This window comes from Globicephala melas, chromosome 7 (genome assembly GCF_963455315.2).
Source record: "Globicephala melas chromosome 7, mGloMel1.2, whole genome shotgun sequence".
In the NCBI taxonomy this organism is placed as follows: domain Eukaryota; kingdom Metazoa; phylum Chordata; class Mammalia; order Artiodactyla; family Delphinidae; genus Globicephala; species Globicephala melas.
Window position 1 is genome coordinate 15,678,941 of NC_083320.1, and position 18,789 is coordinate 15,697,729.

The window sequence follows — 18,789 nt, forward strand, 5'->3', positions numbered from 1 at the left end:
CGGGTGGGGGACGCCGCGAGTGGCCGGCAGCGTGGAGGGCCCAGGAGCCGGGAAGCGGCTTCAAAGGTTTTCGTAACGACTCTTCGGCCTTTATTTATGCCCCTATTAATACAATATCCATCATGTAGATATTGATCTTTATCCTTTAAACTGATACACTGGGAATCAATTAGCCATGCAGATTACATTTCCTACACATCCAAATGTTAATCTTTCAGACTCTGGTCCAGTGACATATATTTTTGCAGCCAGATAGTATTAGATTTCGTTTAGAAATGAAAAGAAGAAGAAAGGCTTTCTGAAGCTCATTCCTCTCGGGGCTACTTGTCTTAACTCTTGGCCGGGGCTGGGCGTTGGGGGTCTGGGACCAGCATGCCTCTCGTGGGGTTTTCTGGGGGGGGGGGAAGAAAGGCCACGAGGGTGACCTGCACCTGGGACCACCGAGGGGACCCGGGACAGCTTTCTGTGGCAGGGCTCTGGGCAGCCGGTTAGGGCCGGGTCTGCACTTCTGTCCAACGCTCGCTCCAGCTCAGACTTCTCCTGGCTGCCCCTTCCCATCACTTTGAGTTCGAGATGGTCAGTTTTCATCGTTTCAGGGTTTTCCCCATAGGGTTCTCCTTACTCTAAACTTCTAAATCAAAAGTTTTCTTCCACTCCTCGTCCGCAAACCCAAGGTTGGATTAAAGGTTCATCCCCCAAAAGAGAAACTTTGTTTAGATGAGGAAATAGGTGTTTTCCTGGGAGAAGGGAGATGGAGAAAAAGTTTACGACCTAGGAAGGAACTTAGTGTAAGTCCTATCTAGAGACTGGAAGGGCTGAGGCAGCCTATTTTGGTTGTGGTGACTTCTTTTCTTCTTTCCTTTCTTTCTTTCCCTTCCTTCCTCCTTTCTTTCTTTCTTTCTTCCTTCCTTCCCTCCTTTCTTTCTTTCTTTCTTTCCCTTCCTTCCTTTCTTCCTTCCTTCCTTTCTTTCTCCCTCCTCCTTTCCTCCTCCCCTCCACCTTTGAAAGGGTGGAGGGGGTCAGGAAATGACGTATCCCAGGGCAAGGGACCCCTCCTCTCCTCGTACCAGGTGAGCTCCCAGGGGCCGCCCCGAAGTGGGTGGGCGTGGCCGGGAGGCGGACTGCGCACAACACTTCCTAATCATCTTCTTCCGTCCCTGCCAGTCCTCCTTAGGCTTTAGCCAAATCGCGCCCGGACTCCGCTCACGGAAACCTGGTCTCTTCCAGCTCCCCGCACCTGTTGCGTTTACTCCTCCGAGTTGGCTGTGCAGTCCCCGCTCCCAACCCGCTTTTAAAACCTGGGAACCGCAGGTCAGGGACTCACTCACAGCTCTGCCGCCTTAGGCTCCCGGGACCTCACTGTGGCTCAGCTAGATACCCTGAGTTTGAACAGCCTCCCAGATCTTTCTTGCTCCTTGTGTCACCCGCCTCCCGTTTCTCCCTCTAAAATCCACCTGGCAGAGAAACTTGCTGCGGGGGTTGAAGGGATTCAGGCCGAGAGGCGATGGCGGCTCATGGCGCTGGCTCCGTCACCGGGGCCGCGGCGGAGTCCGAGAGAGACCTGGCCCGATCAAAGGGAAAGGCCTGTCAGTCCACCCCCTCCACTGCTTCCCCTTCCTCCCCCTCCACGTCTCTCCCGCCCCACACCAGCGGAACACACAGTACGGGCACTTCGTGTCCAGAAGCGCCCCCAGGCACCCTGGGGCAGGAGTTCCTGGCGTGGTCACTTGCTCTTCGTTCTGCTCCAGACGTCAAGGAAACCCAGGAGACCTCCCGCTTCCCCAGCCCTCACATCCACGTCCGCAGCTCTGCTTCCACCCCACTTCAGATCTGGCCTGTGCACTTCCTATCCTCCTCAAGGCCCAGACAGCCCCCAATGCCAGCCAGCACCCCCTTTCCAAGACCCCTAAATCTTTACCTCCCCTCTCCCACCCCAGGATCCCTTCAAACGCGGCCCTGTGTGCTGGCATCTCATACACACACCAGCAGAGCAGTTACCAAATTTCTCTTGTAAACTTCAACACCCACCCCCCAGCACACACACACACACACACACACACACACACACACACACACACAAACACACACACTCTTTCCGAGTTGGGCAAAACACTTTTTGAAGGTTAGAGAGTATGTATTCTATTTTTTATGAGACACCTCTCCTCCTTCTCCCAGATTCTGGCATCTTGTCTTCCTTATTTGCATAAAAATAATTTTTGCAGAACCAAATGAACATCTTGTAGGAGACAAGCTGCTGTGAGATTCATTCTCTCCCTCCCTCACTGCCTTTCAAAAAATATATTTTTACACCTCACTTCTTCCTCTCCCTTCTGTTTCCTTTCCTCTTTTTCCTTCTTCCTTCTTTTCTCACAAACCGTATGTTCTTTATTGAGAACCCACTCACACGTTCTGGGGCCGCTTCCCTAGCTACAGGGGCACCGCGGGGACAAAACCACTGCGGCTGGCCCACACCACGTTTCAGTGCGATGCGCACATCCCCATCCAGTCCCTAAATCCGACCCCATCCCGACTAATTTTCCAGTGGGGGAGAATAGCGGCGCCAAAGCTTTTGACAAACAACAGCTGGGGGCCTGATCACGGTCGCTGAGCCAGGCGCTGTGATGGGCCACGGGTTTAACCCCAGCAATCACCAATCTGGTATCCGGCCAAGAAGCGCGTGGTCAGGGTCTGGCGTTTTGAGTTCCTCCCGGTGAACGCGGGAAAACCTTTCCGCAGAATTGAGGGTTTCCCGTCGCGTTTGCTGGAACCTCGGACTCCATCCTGAGTGATGCCTGCAACCCTGGGACGCATCCCCGCGAGGCTACACCCTCCAGATAAGGCACCCCCGCCTCCAGTTCAGGGACATTATTTTACACAGCTCATAATTTCCTCCTAAGGCCTGTGTCCGGCTAGAATGAAGTGGTCTCTCTCCTCTCGGAGGCCCAAGAAGTCCGTGGGCCATGAAACTCTTGTGGCCTGGGGTCCACAAGTGCGGGGCTGTGGGCTGAAGGGTGTCACTTGGCCCAAAGCAGATTCCACTCAACCTGACTGGACTGCAGATCCACGCATCCAAGCTGGCCGGGACGGAGGGACTTCTGGTGAACCGGGCATTCTCGCCACAGGCTTGGAGGGGTGGCCGCTATCTATTTCACCTGAAGTGCCTCTGTAACTGGGGGCAGAGGAAGCAGCTGCAAGTTATTTTCCTTTTGGGGTCGAATTATCCTACTATTGTCCTCAGGGCTCCAGTTTCATTTTGCACGTGCACGTGCGGGTGGACACTACAGTTCCTTCACAGAACGGTGCTGGAGACCCTCCTGGCTGCTCTCTGGGTAATTTGTCAGTCTGAGGAAATGATACTGCCTCCCAAACCTGGGCTCAGGGCTGCAGGGCCAGGCGCCTGCCTTCCAAACCCCACTGCAGGGTTACTCCTTTGCCCGCGAGTGGAATGGGGACTCGGGGGCCCACAGGTTCGCGGCAGGGGAGGTGCCCTGGTGGAGATCTCCTTCCTGCTCCGGGGAGTCAGGTGTGGGTGTAGCTTCGGCTTCCAGAGAGACTTTGGAAAGAAGTAAGGGGAGGCCCAAGCTTCCGAGATAGGGAAGGAGTGGCTGGAGTGTAGAATCGGGTGCTTTCTTTAGAAACCAGTCTGGGAAACCGGGAACTACCCCGCCCTCCGGTGACCTGTTGGTCACCCCGCCTCCCCTCCCCGCCCCGCCTCCCCCTCCCCTCCCCGCCTGGTCTGGCCTGACTACGAGTGGGCACCACCGGCCGGGGAGTCTCAGCGAGCATCGCTGTCCTGGCCCTCCCAAGTCAGACCTCGGGGATACCAACCTCAGGGAATTTGGGGAATTCGGAAGCGACCCCGCAGCCCGACCGGCCCAGCTGCCAGGAGCCTGAGGATGCCCTCCCACCCGTCTCTGGGTCTCCCGGGTCCTCCGGCTGCTGCCAGGCTGAGGAAGAGCTGAGTTAATCTTCTGGCTACATATGTACCTCAGAGCGGTCTGGCAGGGGAGAGGCCAGCAAAGAGACTCCCGGGCTGCAGGCCGCCAGTCCCTCCTCCCCGCCCCCCACCCCGTCTCCATTTGTACATTTTTATAGCAAGTGGTGGTCGGTTTAGGGATGCGCCTACTGGACGGGCCCCTATGGGCCCTCGAAAGAAATCCATTTCAACCTGCAGCACCTCCATTCAAAGGTCCTCCCGGCTCTACAACTGGGAGGACGCGAAACCCGGGAGAGCGAGTCTGCGGCAAGCGCATCCCTTCCGGGATCCGCGGGCTCTCGAGAGAAAGAGAGAACGCCCCGCGGGAGAGCCCCGGGTCCACGGCGAGGGCTCGAAGATGTAGCCCTCGGCTTCCAAACAAATGAGACCCAGTCCTGGACGTTCTTTAAGCCCTCGTTGCCGCGGGTCCCAGGGTTCCTTTGAACTGTGAGTTGAGTCTGCGTTTGCCCTCTGGAAACGCACTTTCGGGTCTCCCTCCTCCAACACGGACGGGTGACCCTAGAAAGTGCTCTGGCCGCTCCACTCAACCTTTGGAGACAGAAAACTTGGAAAAAGTCTAGCTCGAGAAGTAGCTTAGGAAACAGGACACAGGCTTTTGTGGCCCCCAAGTGTGCAAAAAGGAACTGAGAAAGTTGTTCCGTTGACAAATTGAATCATTTTATGTAAAACCAGGTTAAACAGGGCTGCATTCTAAGCAGCGTCCCTCCTGTGTACTATGAATGCACGTGGGGCCCTCCCCACTTGGGTGGCTGAGGGCATGTCCAGACTTTTTCTGGTGTCTCCAGAGGCTGGTCTCCCCTTGCTCAGAGGGTCAACCAAACCTTTTGACTTTGGGCAGAGCCGAAAGCTGCCTGCTCTTCCCACTTGCGAGTGGATTTTTGAAGAGCCCACTCGCAGTCGGTTGAGCAGCTATACTCCCCCCTCCATCTTGCCTTCTTAGTTTGCCTTAATTAGGGGGTGGGGAGTTGGGTTTGGGGGCCCGAGTTCATGTAAAAACTGTCAAGTGAGTTAAGGGAAAGGGGAAGGAGAGAGAGGGTGGAGAACTCCAGTGCAGAAAAAATTCAAAAATCGTAAAAGGAAAAGGGGGAACTTGAAGCCCAGAAGTCATTGTTTCCTTTATTTCAAAGGGAAAAACCTGCCTGATTCTCATCCTTTTGATTGATTAAGGCCCTGAATACCTCGCAGGCCCCGAGTGACAGTCCTTGAATAGACTCGAGCGAATAAAGCGCGGTGCTGAGCGCGGGGCTGGCACTCGGGGGTGTAAAGGAGGCGAGTTCGCTGGCACTTACCAAGTTATAAATAAAAGACTATGCACAATAGCACCTTCTCTAAGGACAGACAGTCTTTACAACACTCCTGGCGTCATATCCTGCTGGGGACACTTCAGCTCCTAGCCAAGACTTTGCTCCTTTTATTTTTCCAGCACTTTAGTCTGAATACCATAATAAATTCCTGAGAACAAATGCAGCAGCCGGGCAAAACTTTAACATATAGATGCATCTCTGCCAAAGCATTGGGGAATCTATGCCTCCAGACTTAGAGCTGGGGCTTCCTAGAGATGGTTTTTTAATCAAGAAGAGGAGACCTTTTTCTTTCTCCTCCCTTCCCCAGCCTTCAACCAACCAGTACTGGGGCCTCCAGCCACTACCTAAGCTTCACACTATCCCTGCCCCCAGACTGTGAAGACAAAAGAACTTATCAGCACCCTCTGGACTCTTCCTGAGAGGAACCCCATAGGGAAGACCCTCATAATAAGCCTATGCCAAGGGGCATGGACCAGAGGAAGGAAGACTAAAGATGTCTGGGGGCTCCAATGCCTTCTTATTGTAATTGCACCCCCTTCGTTGGCAAGGAAGCCAAGAAAAGTGGGCGCGAGGCAGAGCCGCAGGGAGAAGAACAGAGACATAGAGACACACAGAGAGACAGAATGAGAGGAAGAGTCAGAGACAGAGAAAGACACACAGAGATACACACCGAGAGATAAGGAGACGGAAAAATAGAAAGTCAAGGAGAGAGAAACACATAGAATGACAGACAGACAGACGCGGACCCCTCTCCAGTCTCAGCAGGGTCTGTCTCTCCCTGTTTCCGTGGGTGTACCCTTCTATTCCCGGGGAAGAGGCGCAGCGCAGGTTCCTCTCCGGGCCTGCCGAGGCTTCGGCGCCGCCGGGGATGGGAAGAGAAAGTGGTCGCTGTCGCCCAATCAGCGCGTGTCTCCGCCACCCGGGACGGTCTCCCCGTCGGCCAATCGCAGCTCAGGGCTCCTGACCAAGCTTTGGGTGAAAGAACTAATAAATGCTCCCGAGCCCGGATCCCCGCACTCGGTGTCACGACGGGAGGAGACTCAGGCCGGCCGCGCACCGCCCCCGGCCCCCCCCTCGGCTCGTCGCGGCGCTCAGAGCCCCCTCCCCAGCGCTCCCAGCCGCTGGGCCGCTCGCCCAGCTTCGCACCAAACTTTTCCGCCCTGGGCTCGGGATCCTGGACTCTGGGCCCTCCCTGCCCGCCCCTTTCCCCGGTTCCACCTCGAGCCTCTCTTTGGACTAGGAGCGAGCAACCCCCTCCCCGTGTCCCTCCTCTCGCTCCAGTCTTTTTGGGGAGGGGCTCTCCACGTTCGGGGGAGTTGCCGAGGGTCACCAGCGCCTCTCTCGTCCTTCTATTTCGCCTTCACCTGGATATAATTTCCAAGCGGCGCTGTCCCCAGGATGACCACACTGGCCGGAGCTGTGCCCAGGATGATGCGGCCGGGCCCGGGGCAGAGCTACCCGCGCAGCGGGTTCCCGCTGGAAGGTAAGAAAGGGCCTCAGCGCCGCCCAAAACCCCGGGGCCGCGGCGGGGCTGCTCCACCCAGCCCCGGGTCTCCACAGACGCGTCCAGGAGCCCATTCCCGGGGTACCCCCGCCCCAGGAGGGAACAGTCGGGCGAGACCCCGACTCGATTTTCTCTGGGCAAACGAAGCGCCCTTCTCTCAAGTCCTCGCGGAGCTTGGCCGTCAGGCCTGCTCCTGGGCCGTTGCGCTTTCCTCTGTTGTTTTGGAAATGCCGTGGTGGGGAGAGGATCAGCCGGCTTCTGAGCACCAGAAAGCGACTTCTCAGCATTTTGTCCACCCGAAGGATCTCAAAACTGTCCCGGCTGCTCCCGTGTTTGCTAAACTTTTGTTAATTCCGGAAGGAATTTCTTGCCGCGGCAAAGTTTGGAAAATTTAGTATTAATTGATTTATTAATTAGAATTCCATTCATCTCCAGCGGCATCTCGAAGTTTCCACAACCTGTTTGGGGAACTGCCTTTCAGTTAGCCTGAAGGTTCTGGAATCCCAGGGAGGCAAGAGGATTTGCAAGCCCGAAACTTTCTAGGCAATTTGCGAGGTTGAGGCGCCCGAGCCGCGATGCTGACCGGGTGGTGCCTAGCCTTGGCCCTCAGTCCAGAGTAGGATGTAATATCCAGGGCACCAGCGGAGGCGAGGGGACCTGCGAGCAGACCCGTCTGTCGCCTCTGTCCCGAGGTGTAACAGGTGACACGCACTGACACCTGCGGCTTGCTTTCAGGACCCTCTTTGACCTTTGGCTGCGGCCCTCTTAGCCAGAAACCTGAAGGGCTGTCAGCTTCTCCAAGTGCCTTAGAAAGAAAGCTGCCTCAGTTAGATAGGGTTTCGTGTGACTTCGAGAAGGCCTGGGTGAACACCTTTCTGTCAGGAGGCTGCTCCAGCCTCAGAGTCTCCCCCCACAAGTTGTCCCCTTTCCTGGGCCCAAAGGGAAGACAGTTTCACTGGAGCGAGTTAGTTTGCCCTGGTTGTTCCCTTCACACAAGATTATGTACCCCTGAATTGCTTAATAATTTGAACAAGTGTAGTTGAAACAGGGTCTGGGGCTGGGAGCCTGAATGGAGCAGTTTCAGTGTTGAGGCTGTATGTAACATGGCGATGGGCCAGAGAAGTGAGAAATTAGGTGGGTTCATCTTTTGGGCTGCTCTCTGGTCTCCCGAAGTGACGTTCTGTGTGTCTCTCTCTTCGCCTTCTGCTCTCAGTGTCCACCCCCCTCGGCCAGGGCCGGGTCAACCAACTTGGCGGTGTATTTATCAACGGCAGGCCACTACCCAACCACATCCGTCACAAGATCGTGGAGATGGCCCACCACGGCATCCGGCCCTGTGTCATCTCCCGCCAGCTGCGTGTGTCCCACGGCTGCGTCTCTAAGATCCTGTGCAGATATCAGGAGACGGGCTCCATCCGTCCCGGCGCCATCGGTGGCAGCAAGCCCAAGGTGAGCGTGTGGTCCTGGCCCTGGAGGCCTCCTGCCTGCAGTGTCCCGAGTTAGGGAAGAATGGGCAGGGGGCAAGGACTGCCATCTGGGGCTTTCTGAGGAGTTTTTCCAAATCTGAGAAGGGGTGTGTGCGTGTGTGCGTGTGCGTGTGCGTGTGTGTGTGTGTGTGTGTGTATTGGGGGTTGAAGGGAAGTGGCTAGAGTGCTGTCTTAGCTGGTGCTCCTTGATGAATGCTAAGGAAAAACTCCAGCCTTTCTGCAAAGGTGATAAGGCATTTGTTTTTTATGCCTCAGAGTCCTGGAATCCCCATCAAATTATTTTAATAGGCAAACACCCAAAGTGTGCAAGCTGTATGTGCCCACCTGTTGCTGGTTTATTCCCCAAGTATCGTCCCAGCTCCCAGCCACTGCACTGCCTTTTCCAAAACTAATCCAAGGAGCCACTTTTGGCTTTTAATGGTTTCTCTCCCAGCTCCCATCCCCAGTCGCCTCCAGTCCAAATTGCCTTCAAGGAGTCAAAAGCCAGGGTGATTTGTTTTCTTCGTAATGAGCCAATGACTTGGCTTTTAAAAAGTACTTTGGTGCTATCCTCAAATTATTTTGGTTCTCCTTAAAAAAGGAAAGAGAATCACACTGGCTACGGCCGAGTGGGAGGGGATTGTATGCGGTCTGCCTTTTCTTCTGGATGTGGGGAAAATCCAATATAATTTTCTAGTTGCCACAGGGCAAAACCCAAAGGAGGGTTCTGGTAAACTGAAGACTTCCAGACAACCGCCTCTCCTCCTGCCATGCCAGCCCCCTTTGCAACCTCTCTAAGAATCTCTGGAAACTCTTTTTATTGGGAAAAAAAGAGTCAGTCTCTAAAATTATCCGTATTTGCTATCCTCTCTAATTTTTAAAAAACCTGGCTACTCACCTTTTGGATTTCATTTTGGTCTTCACCTTAGCTAAAATCTTGTGCTCCTTTGGAAAGGCCCAAGTCGCAGATCTAACTTGAGTTTTCTGCTACTCTTTCAAGCATTCCTTTTTTAGTTTCGTTTTCGTGTTGATTCAGTGTAAGGGGTTGCCTTTCTTTATTTCCATGGATCAGAAAGTACACCCCTTCCCATATGTCATACCTCTTCTTATTTTAAGCCGATTGAGGGGCTGAGCTGGGGAGAAGAGTACACAGGCTGCTTCCGGGTGGGATGGTTTCCTCTCTGCCCCTTTCTAAAGTACACAGCCTCAGAGAGCAAGGGTCCTTTTGCTAAGCAGAGGGACCTTCCCAGGGGGCGCAAGAAGGAGCGTCCCTCCAGGCCCGAGGCGGTGCGGTCGCCACGTCTGGCCCAGAGGACTGGGTACCAACGCCTGCCTGCCTGTTCTCTTAAAGCAGGTGACAACGCCTGACGTGGAGAAGAAAATTGAGGAATACAAAAGAGAGAACCCAGGCATGTTCAGCTGGGAAATTCGAGACAAATTACTCAAGGACGCGGTCTGTGACCGAAACACCGTACCCTCAGGTACCAGGCTCATTAACGTCTTCCTGGGGCGAGGCGTCAGTCGCTATTATCCGGGCAGGCCATCTGAACCATCATCACCCCAATGATCGATCTGGGCGATCGGAAGACGGCCCCTCCCAGGGCTCTGAAATATTTACGAGCTAGACGTTTTTGGCGTTTTATGGAGGGAGTGATGAGCTGCTTGTCCTGGGGTTGAGAGACCGCCGCTGAGGGCTCCCCAAAGAGGATTTCTGTCGAAGAGGCAGGGCAGGAAACGCGAGGCGGAGGCCAAGCGTTTATTAATATTGATGTTCCCTTTTAAAGAGAAACAAATGTTTTGGTAATCCTAACCGAAGGGAGATGGGGCCGCGCCAACCGAGACTTCACCGTGCGCGCCAAGGAGGGGAGGCTTCGGCAACGGCCGGGATTTTTTCCCGAGAGTCCCAGGGCCCATCCGGCGCCCCCGGCGGCCAGGGGGAGGCGGAGGGAGAAGAGGGGCGAGCGCAGGCGAGGGCGAGGGCGCGCGGGTTTGTTTTTAATTAAAAGGAAACTCCCTTTTCCCCCCTGCGAGAACGAGATATTTCGGAGCATGGATTTGTTTACCAGACTGGAATCTGGAAAAAATAAATGGGAGAGAGTGCATTTTCTTTTGACTTTTACAATAGGAAACGATCCTGCAGTTGAAATTTAAACCCTTTATGGCCTCAAAAAAAAAAAAAGAAAGAAAGAAAGAAAAGAAAAAAGAAAAACGTTGAATTGCAGGGGACGGGTACGCTCTGGTTCTTCCTGCCTTTACCGCGAACCGCGGGGCGCAATGCCTTCAGGTTGAGGCGGTGCAGTGTGGCTGGCGGGAGAAATCTCTTAGATTGGAGATCTAGAGACCCGTCTGTGGAGTCTAGCGAGGGAAACTTCCTACTGGGGAGAGCGGACCGAGACCGCGGTTCCCGGCCCTAACCTGGAGGTGCGAGCTTTCCAGGCTCCCGGCTCGCTGTTCCTAGAGGCCGATTATGCGATGGGGGGTATGAGTGGGAGGGTGAGAGGGGGTGTAGAAAGACGAGGATGCCCAAAGACGCTGGAGGAGGCAGAAGCAAGCTGTTTAGGGCAGGCCTTCGAGGCCCCCCCCACCCATACCCCGACTGGGGGCCGGGGGGCCCTTTGCAGCGCGGCCCTGCACGTCTCAGTCGTAAGCGCCCCCTTCCTCCTTCCGCCCCCAGTGAGTTCCATCAGCCGCATCCTGAGGAGTAAATTCGGGAAAGGCGAGGAGGAGGAGGCCGACCTGGAAAGGAAGGAGGCGGAGGAGAGTGAGAAGAAGGCGAAACACAGCATCGACGGCATCCTGAGCGAACGAGGTAAGCGGCGGCGCGCTGGGCGGCGCCCTGGGGGCCGGCGCCTCCCCGGACTCCGCGCTCTGACGTTGGGGTCCTGAGGGCGGCGCGGCCCCGCTCGTGTCAAGGCCCCTTCTCGCTCATATCCCCTGCACCCGGGTAATAGCGTTCAAGTGAAAGACCAGAGACGCACTTACAGTGAACACAAAAATCTTTTCTTTTCTTTTTTTTTTCTTCTATTTTTAAACCTTTCCTCCACACCACTCGCAGCCCCACGGAAGGCAGAACTGCAAATTGCAGTCTGGGTGCGGGGCCACCCAGCTGCCCTCTGGGGTACGGGACTGGGCGTCTCTGAGCTGTTGTGAGGCAGGGGGCAGTCCGTGAGCCTCCGGAGGTTAAAGGAACTTTTTCCGCCCTTAGGAAAGGCCCGGGTCTCCAAAGGGGTTTCCACATCAGAGGAGGGGGGCGCAGAGAGGGAGAGAGGGAGAGGGACGGGAACGAGGACAAGAGAGAGAGAGACTCAAAACTCTTTAAGGCAGTGGGGTCCCACCACACTGATTGCCTTATAAATGTATATCTGTAAGTTGGCTGTTTTTTTGTTTGTTTTAAATCGGTTTTCAAATGCGGTAGGGTTTGAGCTGTGCGTGTCTGGGAAGTAAAACAAGCCTAAGCTCTGGGTTACAAACCGAGGGGGTCTGGGTTCTTGGGCCTGCAGTGCCGGCACCCTTTCTCCGCCCAGGGGTGCGGACCATTGTCTTCTTGTTGGCTGCGATCTGTCAGCCTCAAGAGGGAATCTCCCCCGCGGAGTCATAAGTGCAGCCGGCGGGTTGTCTTCAGACTCTAAAGGTACGCCCACTCCCACAAAAGAAAGCCAACCCCGTAGGAGTTGAACCTGGAAGGGTTTACGGCAGCAGGAGAGTCTCAGCCGTTTTGCGTCTCAGCACTTTTGGCCTTGGGGATGGTTGCACCTCCTCCAAAGCGCAAAGGGCCGAGAGTTGCCCGGTGCCCCCCTCCCCCATGCGTGGCCTTCCCTCGCCCGGGGCCGGGACTTCGTTGGGCTGAGTTGACTTTCGAGCTGCCCTAGAAGGGCAGGCGGCTCTCCAGGTGGGCTTGGAGCGATCACCCACTTCGACCGGCTGGGTCTGAGCCCTCAGCCGGTAGCATCCAGGGTAGGACTGTGGGTCAGGAAAGTGGTCGCTTCTTTTACCTCCATTGCTCAACTCCGGGGCGGACCGCTGGCCCTCCGGAGCGGCAGCTTTCCAAATCAATGCAAACTCTGTACACAACCTCGAAGGGACCCAGATTTCAATGTTATGTATCCGAACCACAGATTTCAAAGATAAACAGGTGCCTAGATGCCCCGGCACACACAGACAATCAAGAAAAGACACCAAAACCCACGGCGGGTTGGGCAGGGGAGATACATGTGCTGTTGCTGCCCTCCTTCTAAAGCAGGGGCCTCACATGGACTCGGTTTAAGCCCTTCCTTTTGGAGGGGTGCGTTTCTGCCCTGGTCTCTGAGAAGAGACCGCAGCTTTTATTCTAGGTCCAGATGCATCACAGAGGTGCTGGGGAGGGAGGAAGGCGAGAAACCAGCCAACCCCAAACCTAACGGGCCCCTGCAGGCAGCGGGGCAATGAGCCCAGAGGGTAGGAGAGGCTTGGGAAGGGGGGTGAAGGGTGGCAAGGCTTTGCTACTTGTTGCTGGTGGCGTCTGCTCCGCAGCTCGACAGCTCCCTCGCAGCACCGGCAACCGAGGCCCAGGAGACAAAACGCCCCAAATGAGCTGGTCAAACATTTGTACAACTTTTCCAGCTTTTACAAAGAAGGCCTTCTCTACACAATCTACACTTGGAGATGAACTTGGGAGACAAAGCCTGGAGAGTCCATTGAAACTCACACTTTAGCTCGGCCCAGACAAAGCTCCGGCCCGCAGCAGCTTGATGTGAACAAAGGAAGGCAACCTTTTTATAATTCAAGGAGAAAAGAAGAGAAAACAGCCCCACAAAGGCCCGAGAATAGACATTATGGGCTTGCAATGAGGGATGAATTATTCAATGAGCCCCAATAGCTGCTGCGCCAGGAAGTTTTATGGACTTTCCAGCGTGGAGAAAGTGGCCATTTCACCTACAAAATGTTTCTAGTCTTTTGGGCCGTCTAGCTGGGCCCGCTGCCATTCAAGGGCAATTGCTACCATTTTCAAAATCAGAGTATTCTCCCCAGAGGGGGCTGAACCGTTGAAAACACACACATACACACACCTCGGGGGCTGAAGTCTAATTTAATTTGGGGCTGTCAGGGAAGATGCAGCGTCAGTCACTTGCCTCTAGCTCCCTTTCCAGATGAGCCCTGGAGGACAAGAGGGGCCCAGAGAAAGGACAGAGTGGAGTGGAGTTTGAAGGGAAGTTTAGAAACCTCAAAAAAAAAATAAATAAATAAAATTCCCTCTATCCTTTGGGCTGCAAAAGTCCCAGGCTGCCCCGATTGGAAAATAGACTGAATGTTGATAAATGGCTCTGAGCTCCCAGGCCGGGCAGGAGGAGCCCGGCTGAGGAGGGACGTGTAGGTGTCATGATCAGGGCGGCTCGCTCTCTCTGGAGGTTCCAGCTTCCTTTCCGGCCTGCCGGATGTTTCTGAGACTGGCTTTCCCGAGTACCTCTCTCTACTTGTCAGAGACTGGGACACAGGGAAAGAGGTACCCTGAAAGAGGTCAGAACGGCCCTCGTTTTTCTCTCCAGGGTCTTGTCTTTTCTTCTGGATGGCCTCTTTCACCTTCCCAACTTTGCCGTGTCCCTCGCCCAGTGCAAGAGCAGCGCTTCGGGTCGACGCGGGGCGCTCAGGCCCGTGCGCCCTAGGCGCGCAGTAGACGCTGTGCGCCACTTCTGGATCTTTGCTTCCAGCTCTTTTGCCAGGGTGGAAGGAGAGGGTAGGGCAGCCAGGAACATCCCCCAGCACCCTCCTCATCTCCCCACACCCCCACCCCCCTCCCCACACACCATTCCTCTCCCCAAGAGTCGAGCAGGCGCAGCGGTAGGAACCTAGCCCCGGTCGCAGCAACTGGGGCTGTGGGCACTGCCCGCGCTGCGGCCACTCAATAGGCGTCTCTGTTCCTCCCCCGGCGCTGCGGAGCTGGCCCGCGGGCGCCGCCACAATGGGCCGGCCCCCACTCCTGCGCCCTGCGCCAAAGCGCCGCGCCGCCCCCTCCCCTGAGCTCCGGCCGGCTCGAAGCTTAGCTCGCCGGGCTGCAGCCGACTCAATTGCCTCCTTTATGTCCTTCTCACTTTCATCTAGACACAGCCCGCCTCCCCCGCCCTCTTCTTCTCCTCTTTTTTCCCCCTTCCTTGCCTGAGGCTCACATTAGTGAAATTTCTGCAACCTCCCCCATTTTTTTTCTTATTTTAAAGAAAGCCCTTAACACAAAAGCAGTGACTAATCAATAGAAACTGCTCCTTCATCAACTCCTCCTCCAGCGGCAGCAGCAGCAGGGTGACGCTTTTCCTGTTTGTGAGTTTTGGGAAACATTTTTGCTTTGTGCCGTAATGGAATTAGAGCACAGATGAGGACTGTAAATGGACACGCGACTGCAAGACTCTCTCTTAAATATTTAGATGCAAAGTTACAATTACTGACTTGTTGCTGCGGCTTTGAAGTGGCAGCTCGGGAGTGCAGGGGGAGAGAGGCCAGATTGCCAAATTGATGTTTTGATTGGGGCTGGAGATACACTTTCATAGGACTTTACCCCTTTTAAGAATCACCAGTGAGCGTGGGAGCTTTGCAACAATTTCAAAGATTGAGCCAAGAGACCCCAAGCATAGGTAGGTCGGAGCTTACCCTCCTTTTTTTTTTTTTTTTTTTAACGCTCCCTTTCAATTTGATGTTTTTGAAAAACAGTGCTTTTTTTTCTTTTTTTAATTTGAGAAAGTAAAGGTGACAAAAGTTTTGCATGAGTTTGTAAACTTAGGAGCTTTTCTAAAATTAATGAGGACGACATCAACTTTTCAGCGGGACATAAGATAAAGCAATTAAAAACGTACAGAAGTTTTAAAAGTCCTGGAACTATTTCGTTTCCAGTGGAATCATGAAAAGAACATTTTATCATTAACTGGAGTGCTACTGACATCGAGGGGAGCGGAAGGCCGTTTCTTCCCTCACCCGCCCTCCCCCCCGGACCCCCCCAGCCTTCAAGTTAGCAGGGAAGGACGTTTTGGCGCGAGGCAAAGGGCGGGGGGGGGCGGGGGGGGAACAGGCGGGGGCGGGGGAGGGAGGAACTTTCCCACAGATTAAAATCACGGGCTATAAGATCTTAGGTTTGTGGCATCGGAACCTTTATTAAAGTGGACGGCCCACTCTCCGAGTCCATTTGTCAGAATCACGAATTTGACCCCAATGTCGTCTCTGGTCTTTGGGGTAAATTTCATGTTATCTGAAGCCCTTACAATACTCAACAAGGAAATATCACCCGTTTAGAAATGTATTGGAAATATCAAAACTTGAATTAAATTAAAACACCTCGCTGTGTTCTTTTCAAGGAGATAACGATAACGACTTTCCTGTTGGCCCGATTTGAAAGGAAAGACCCGAGTTCGGATCGTGGTTTTATTTTTCGAGGGTTTGTTCTGTTTGGTTGACTGCTGTGGGCTCACTTTCTAGCCTTATTGAAAACATGCAGATTTTCTAACTAATGCTTGAAATTGTATGTTTATTTTGAAGTTTGATTTGCTTGTTGATAGCACCGGAGCGGGGACGTAGGGGCTTCACGTGGGTAATAATTACTGAAGGGTCATTTAAGAGTCCCCAGGGCTGTGCAGTAAAAGCCAGCGGCGCGGTGAGGTGGAACCAGCAAGTGCGCGTCAGTTCAGGGAGTGGAATATGCGGAAATTAATCAGGTGAATACGAGCGTTGCCACCGAACTCAGGTTCAACATTCATGAATACATATATTTTAAGGGGAAAAAAATTCCTTCCTAACTATGAGGTTATATGCTCACATTGTACGTACATAAGTAGCCAATGAATATTAAAAGCCTCAACAGCAGCAATAAACGGTGAGAGAGTTTGGCCAGGGCTGGGGCAGAGAAGGTTGGTTCAGTTCGGTGGAGTCCTATGGCAGGTAACTTATTTATGTGGGTAAATAAAGATTAAAGAACCATTAAGAATGTACATATATAACTAACAAGACAGTAAAAGGCAATTAAGCAGTCAGTTTAATGCCTTATCTCACTGGCTGCTCTGGGGTTGTTTTACAACTAGGAATTAAAATCTGAAAAGGAAGTTTTCAGCAGCTCTGGCCAAATATTGATTAAGTAGCTGTTTGTTGATACCATTGTTACGCATTAAAAGGCCGGGATCCTGGCCTCTCAGTGGCCATCTTCCATTGTGAGGGATTCTTAACCACTGAGATCAAAGCGGGATCATTTCAACTTATCTGTCTTGGAAAATCCTTCTTTTCCTCTGAAACCTCTAAGGAGGATTGACTGAATTCTCTTTAAGAAATAGGAACCGAAACCAGTTACGTGTCCTAAGTTTGCAGAGAAGAGATTCATGGGGTGTTTTTAATTATCCTATGGTGATTTCTTGTTTAGAACTTAGGCTAAGATGGTGAACTTATCATCAAATAAGTTCTCGTTTGGGGGAGGTGACGAGAGGCATGGAAGCTAAGATCCTGAATGTCACTAAATTTCTAAATATGGAAGTTTTACTGAAGTTACCTGCCAAGCTGGAATGACGTAAAGGCAAGATGTCAGAGTTTTGTGTAAAACTAGCTGGAGAACAATTAAATACACAGGAAACTGGGAGTTAGATTGACTGCATTTCTCTCCATATGTTTTCACAATTTTTGTGTTTATGGATGGTTAGATGAGTCCCGTGTATATTTTTAAACCTCCTACAATGTAGGAGCAGATATGTGTTTGTGTGTATAGTTAAAGTTTATTTATAAGTCGGTCACTATGAGTTATGTTGGCAGTAAACTATACCCAGTTGCACGCACACACACACACACACACACACACACACACACAAGGATTTATTTCTCCTGTAGGTTACACTTTCTAGAGTCATGAGAATTTGAGGTAACAGCACAGCTTACCAATTCATATTCAACACTGCTGTTGAATGCTAGGAAAAATATTTCTTTGAATAATTTTATGACTTTTTTGGCTGTTGATTTTTCGATGAACTGTTAGGCTTTTTTTGTTTTGTTTTGTTTAAGAGTTCAATATATTTGGATAGATTTTTCTTTTATTATGAGAGCTAAAATGCATGCAAAGACTCTTTTGGAAATACCATCTCTGTGCTTAATTTGCAAATTCCAACAAGTCACTCTGAGGTTGTGAAATTTATGCCAGATTCAGTTTTGAATATTCAACTGAGCATCATAGATCTGGCTGTGTGCGGGATTTTCTGAATCCCTTTCTCTGTGTTCATTTCACTACTAAATAACTGTGCTTAGGGTTTTATTTTTATTTCATTTATTTTATTTTACTCTTATTCACTCTTTTTTATATAAATTTATTTATTTTATCTATTTATTTTTGGCTACATTGGGTCTTCTCTGCTGTGCACGGGCTTTCTCTAGTTGCGGCGAGCGGGGGCTACTCTTCCTCGCGGTGCGCGGGCTTCTCACTGCCGTGGCTTCTCTTGTTGCAGAGCACGGGCTCTAGGCACGCGGGCTTCAGTAGTTGCGGCACGTGGGCTCAGTAGTTGTGGCTCGCGGGCTCTAGAGCGCAGGCTCACTAGTTGTGGCGCACGGGCTTAGTTGCTCCGCGGCATGTGGGATCTTCCCGGACCAGGGTTTGAACCCGTGTCCCCTGCATTGGCAGGCGGATTCTTAACCCCTGCGCCACAAGGCAAGTCCTCTTATTCACTCTTGAACAAGATGAATCTTGACATACAGAGTCAGAATCATTAGTGGGTATTTTCTAACATTTTGTATTATAATCTCCCAATTAGTTAATAATCTATCTGTGCTCAAATGTCCTTTGAAATAGTCCCAGTAATTGCAGTGTGGGACAACTGCCTGAAACAGATTAAACTGGAAGTGTGAGTCAGTGCAGATCTATTATGACTACCTTGCCCTGGGTCCAGATGCAGTGCTAGAGAGTTCTTTGCTGCATTTTCCATGTATATGTATATTTCATGTTTCATTTACATGTGGAGTTAAAGTGACTTTCCCCCCTTAGATATCAGGCTATGTATTCATATACTGCCAGGGGGACAGCAGAGTCATACTCTGAGTGGGGTCTGATGTCAGTACCAAGGCAGAATTACTGACTCCATAACGGGCTATGTCAATTATATCTCAGTAAGGCTGGAAAAAATAAATACTTGGTATTATTGTTAAAAAAAAAAAAAAGCACTGGCTGCCTCAGTGGGGAACTGTGATCAGAGAAGGTGAAAAGGAGTTTCAGAAGTTGCCACTCTCTTGGAAGATGCACACCAAAGTGAGAACAGAGGACCATCCTCTGCTCCGCTGGGAAAGGTTTTCTCGCCCCGTTCATGCCAGTCTTGGGTAGAGAGTGGCACAGCTCAGCTTTCAGCTCTATCTTGCAGTGTTGGGACAAATGCTGAGCTCCAACAGTGTTGAACTTTTGCTGAAATTGGGACGTCTCTCCTTTTAGAATATATGTACTTTCCAGTTTGTAACTGGAAAATGAGCAGTTATCGAAATGGCCGTTAACGTTAGAAAACGTTTATTTAAGAGAGATGAGTTAGAAGCTTCACCATTGTCAAAGGG

At 52.2% G+C, this 18,789-nt stretch overlaps 1 protein-coding gene across 3 annotated transcripts in view; it reads left to right on the forward strand.

Annotated features, from left to right (window-relative positions):
* Positions 1-6,446: 6,446 nt before the first annotated feature.
* PAX3 (paired box 3) overlaps positions 6,447-18,789 on the forward strand; it is a 95,936-nt gene continuing 83,593 nt past the window's right edge. The window contains exons 1-4 of one of the 3 annotated variants that reach the window (XM_030837538.2): positions 6,447-6,784; positions 8,019-8,254; positions 9,623-9,752; positions 10,946-11,080. In XM_030837538.2, coding sequence (XP_030693398.1) covers positions 6,700-6,784; positions 8,019-8,254; positions 9,623-9,752; positions 10,946-11,080 — 586 coding nt within the window. In that variant the 5' untranslated portion in view covers positions 6,447-6,699. The remainder of the gene's footprint in view (positions 6,785-8,018; positions 8,255-9,622; positions 9,753-10,945; positions 11,081-18,789) is intronic. The other 2 variants (XM_030837377.2, XM_030837461.2) reach the window with 2 other exon arrangements.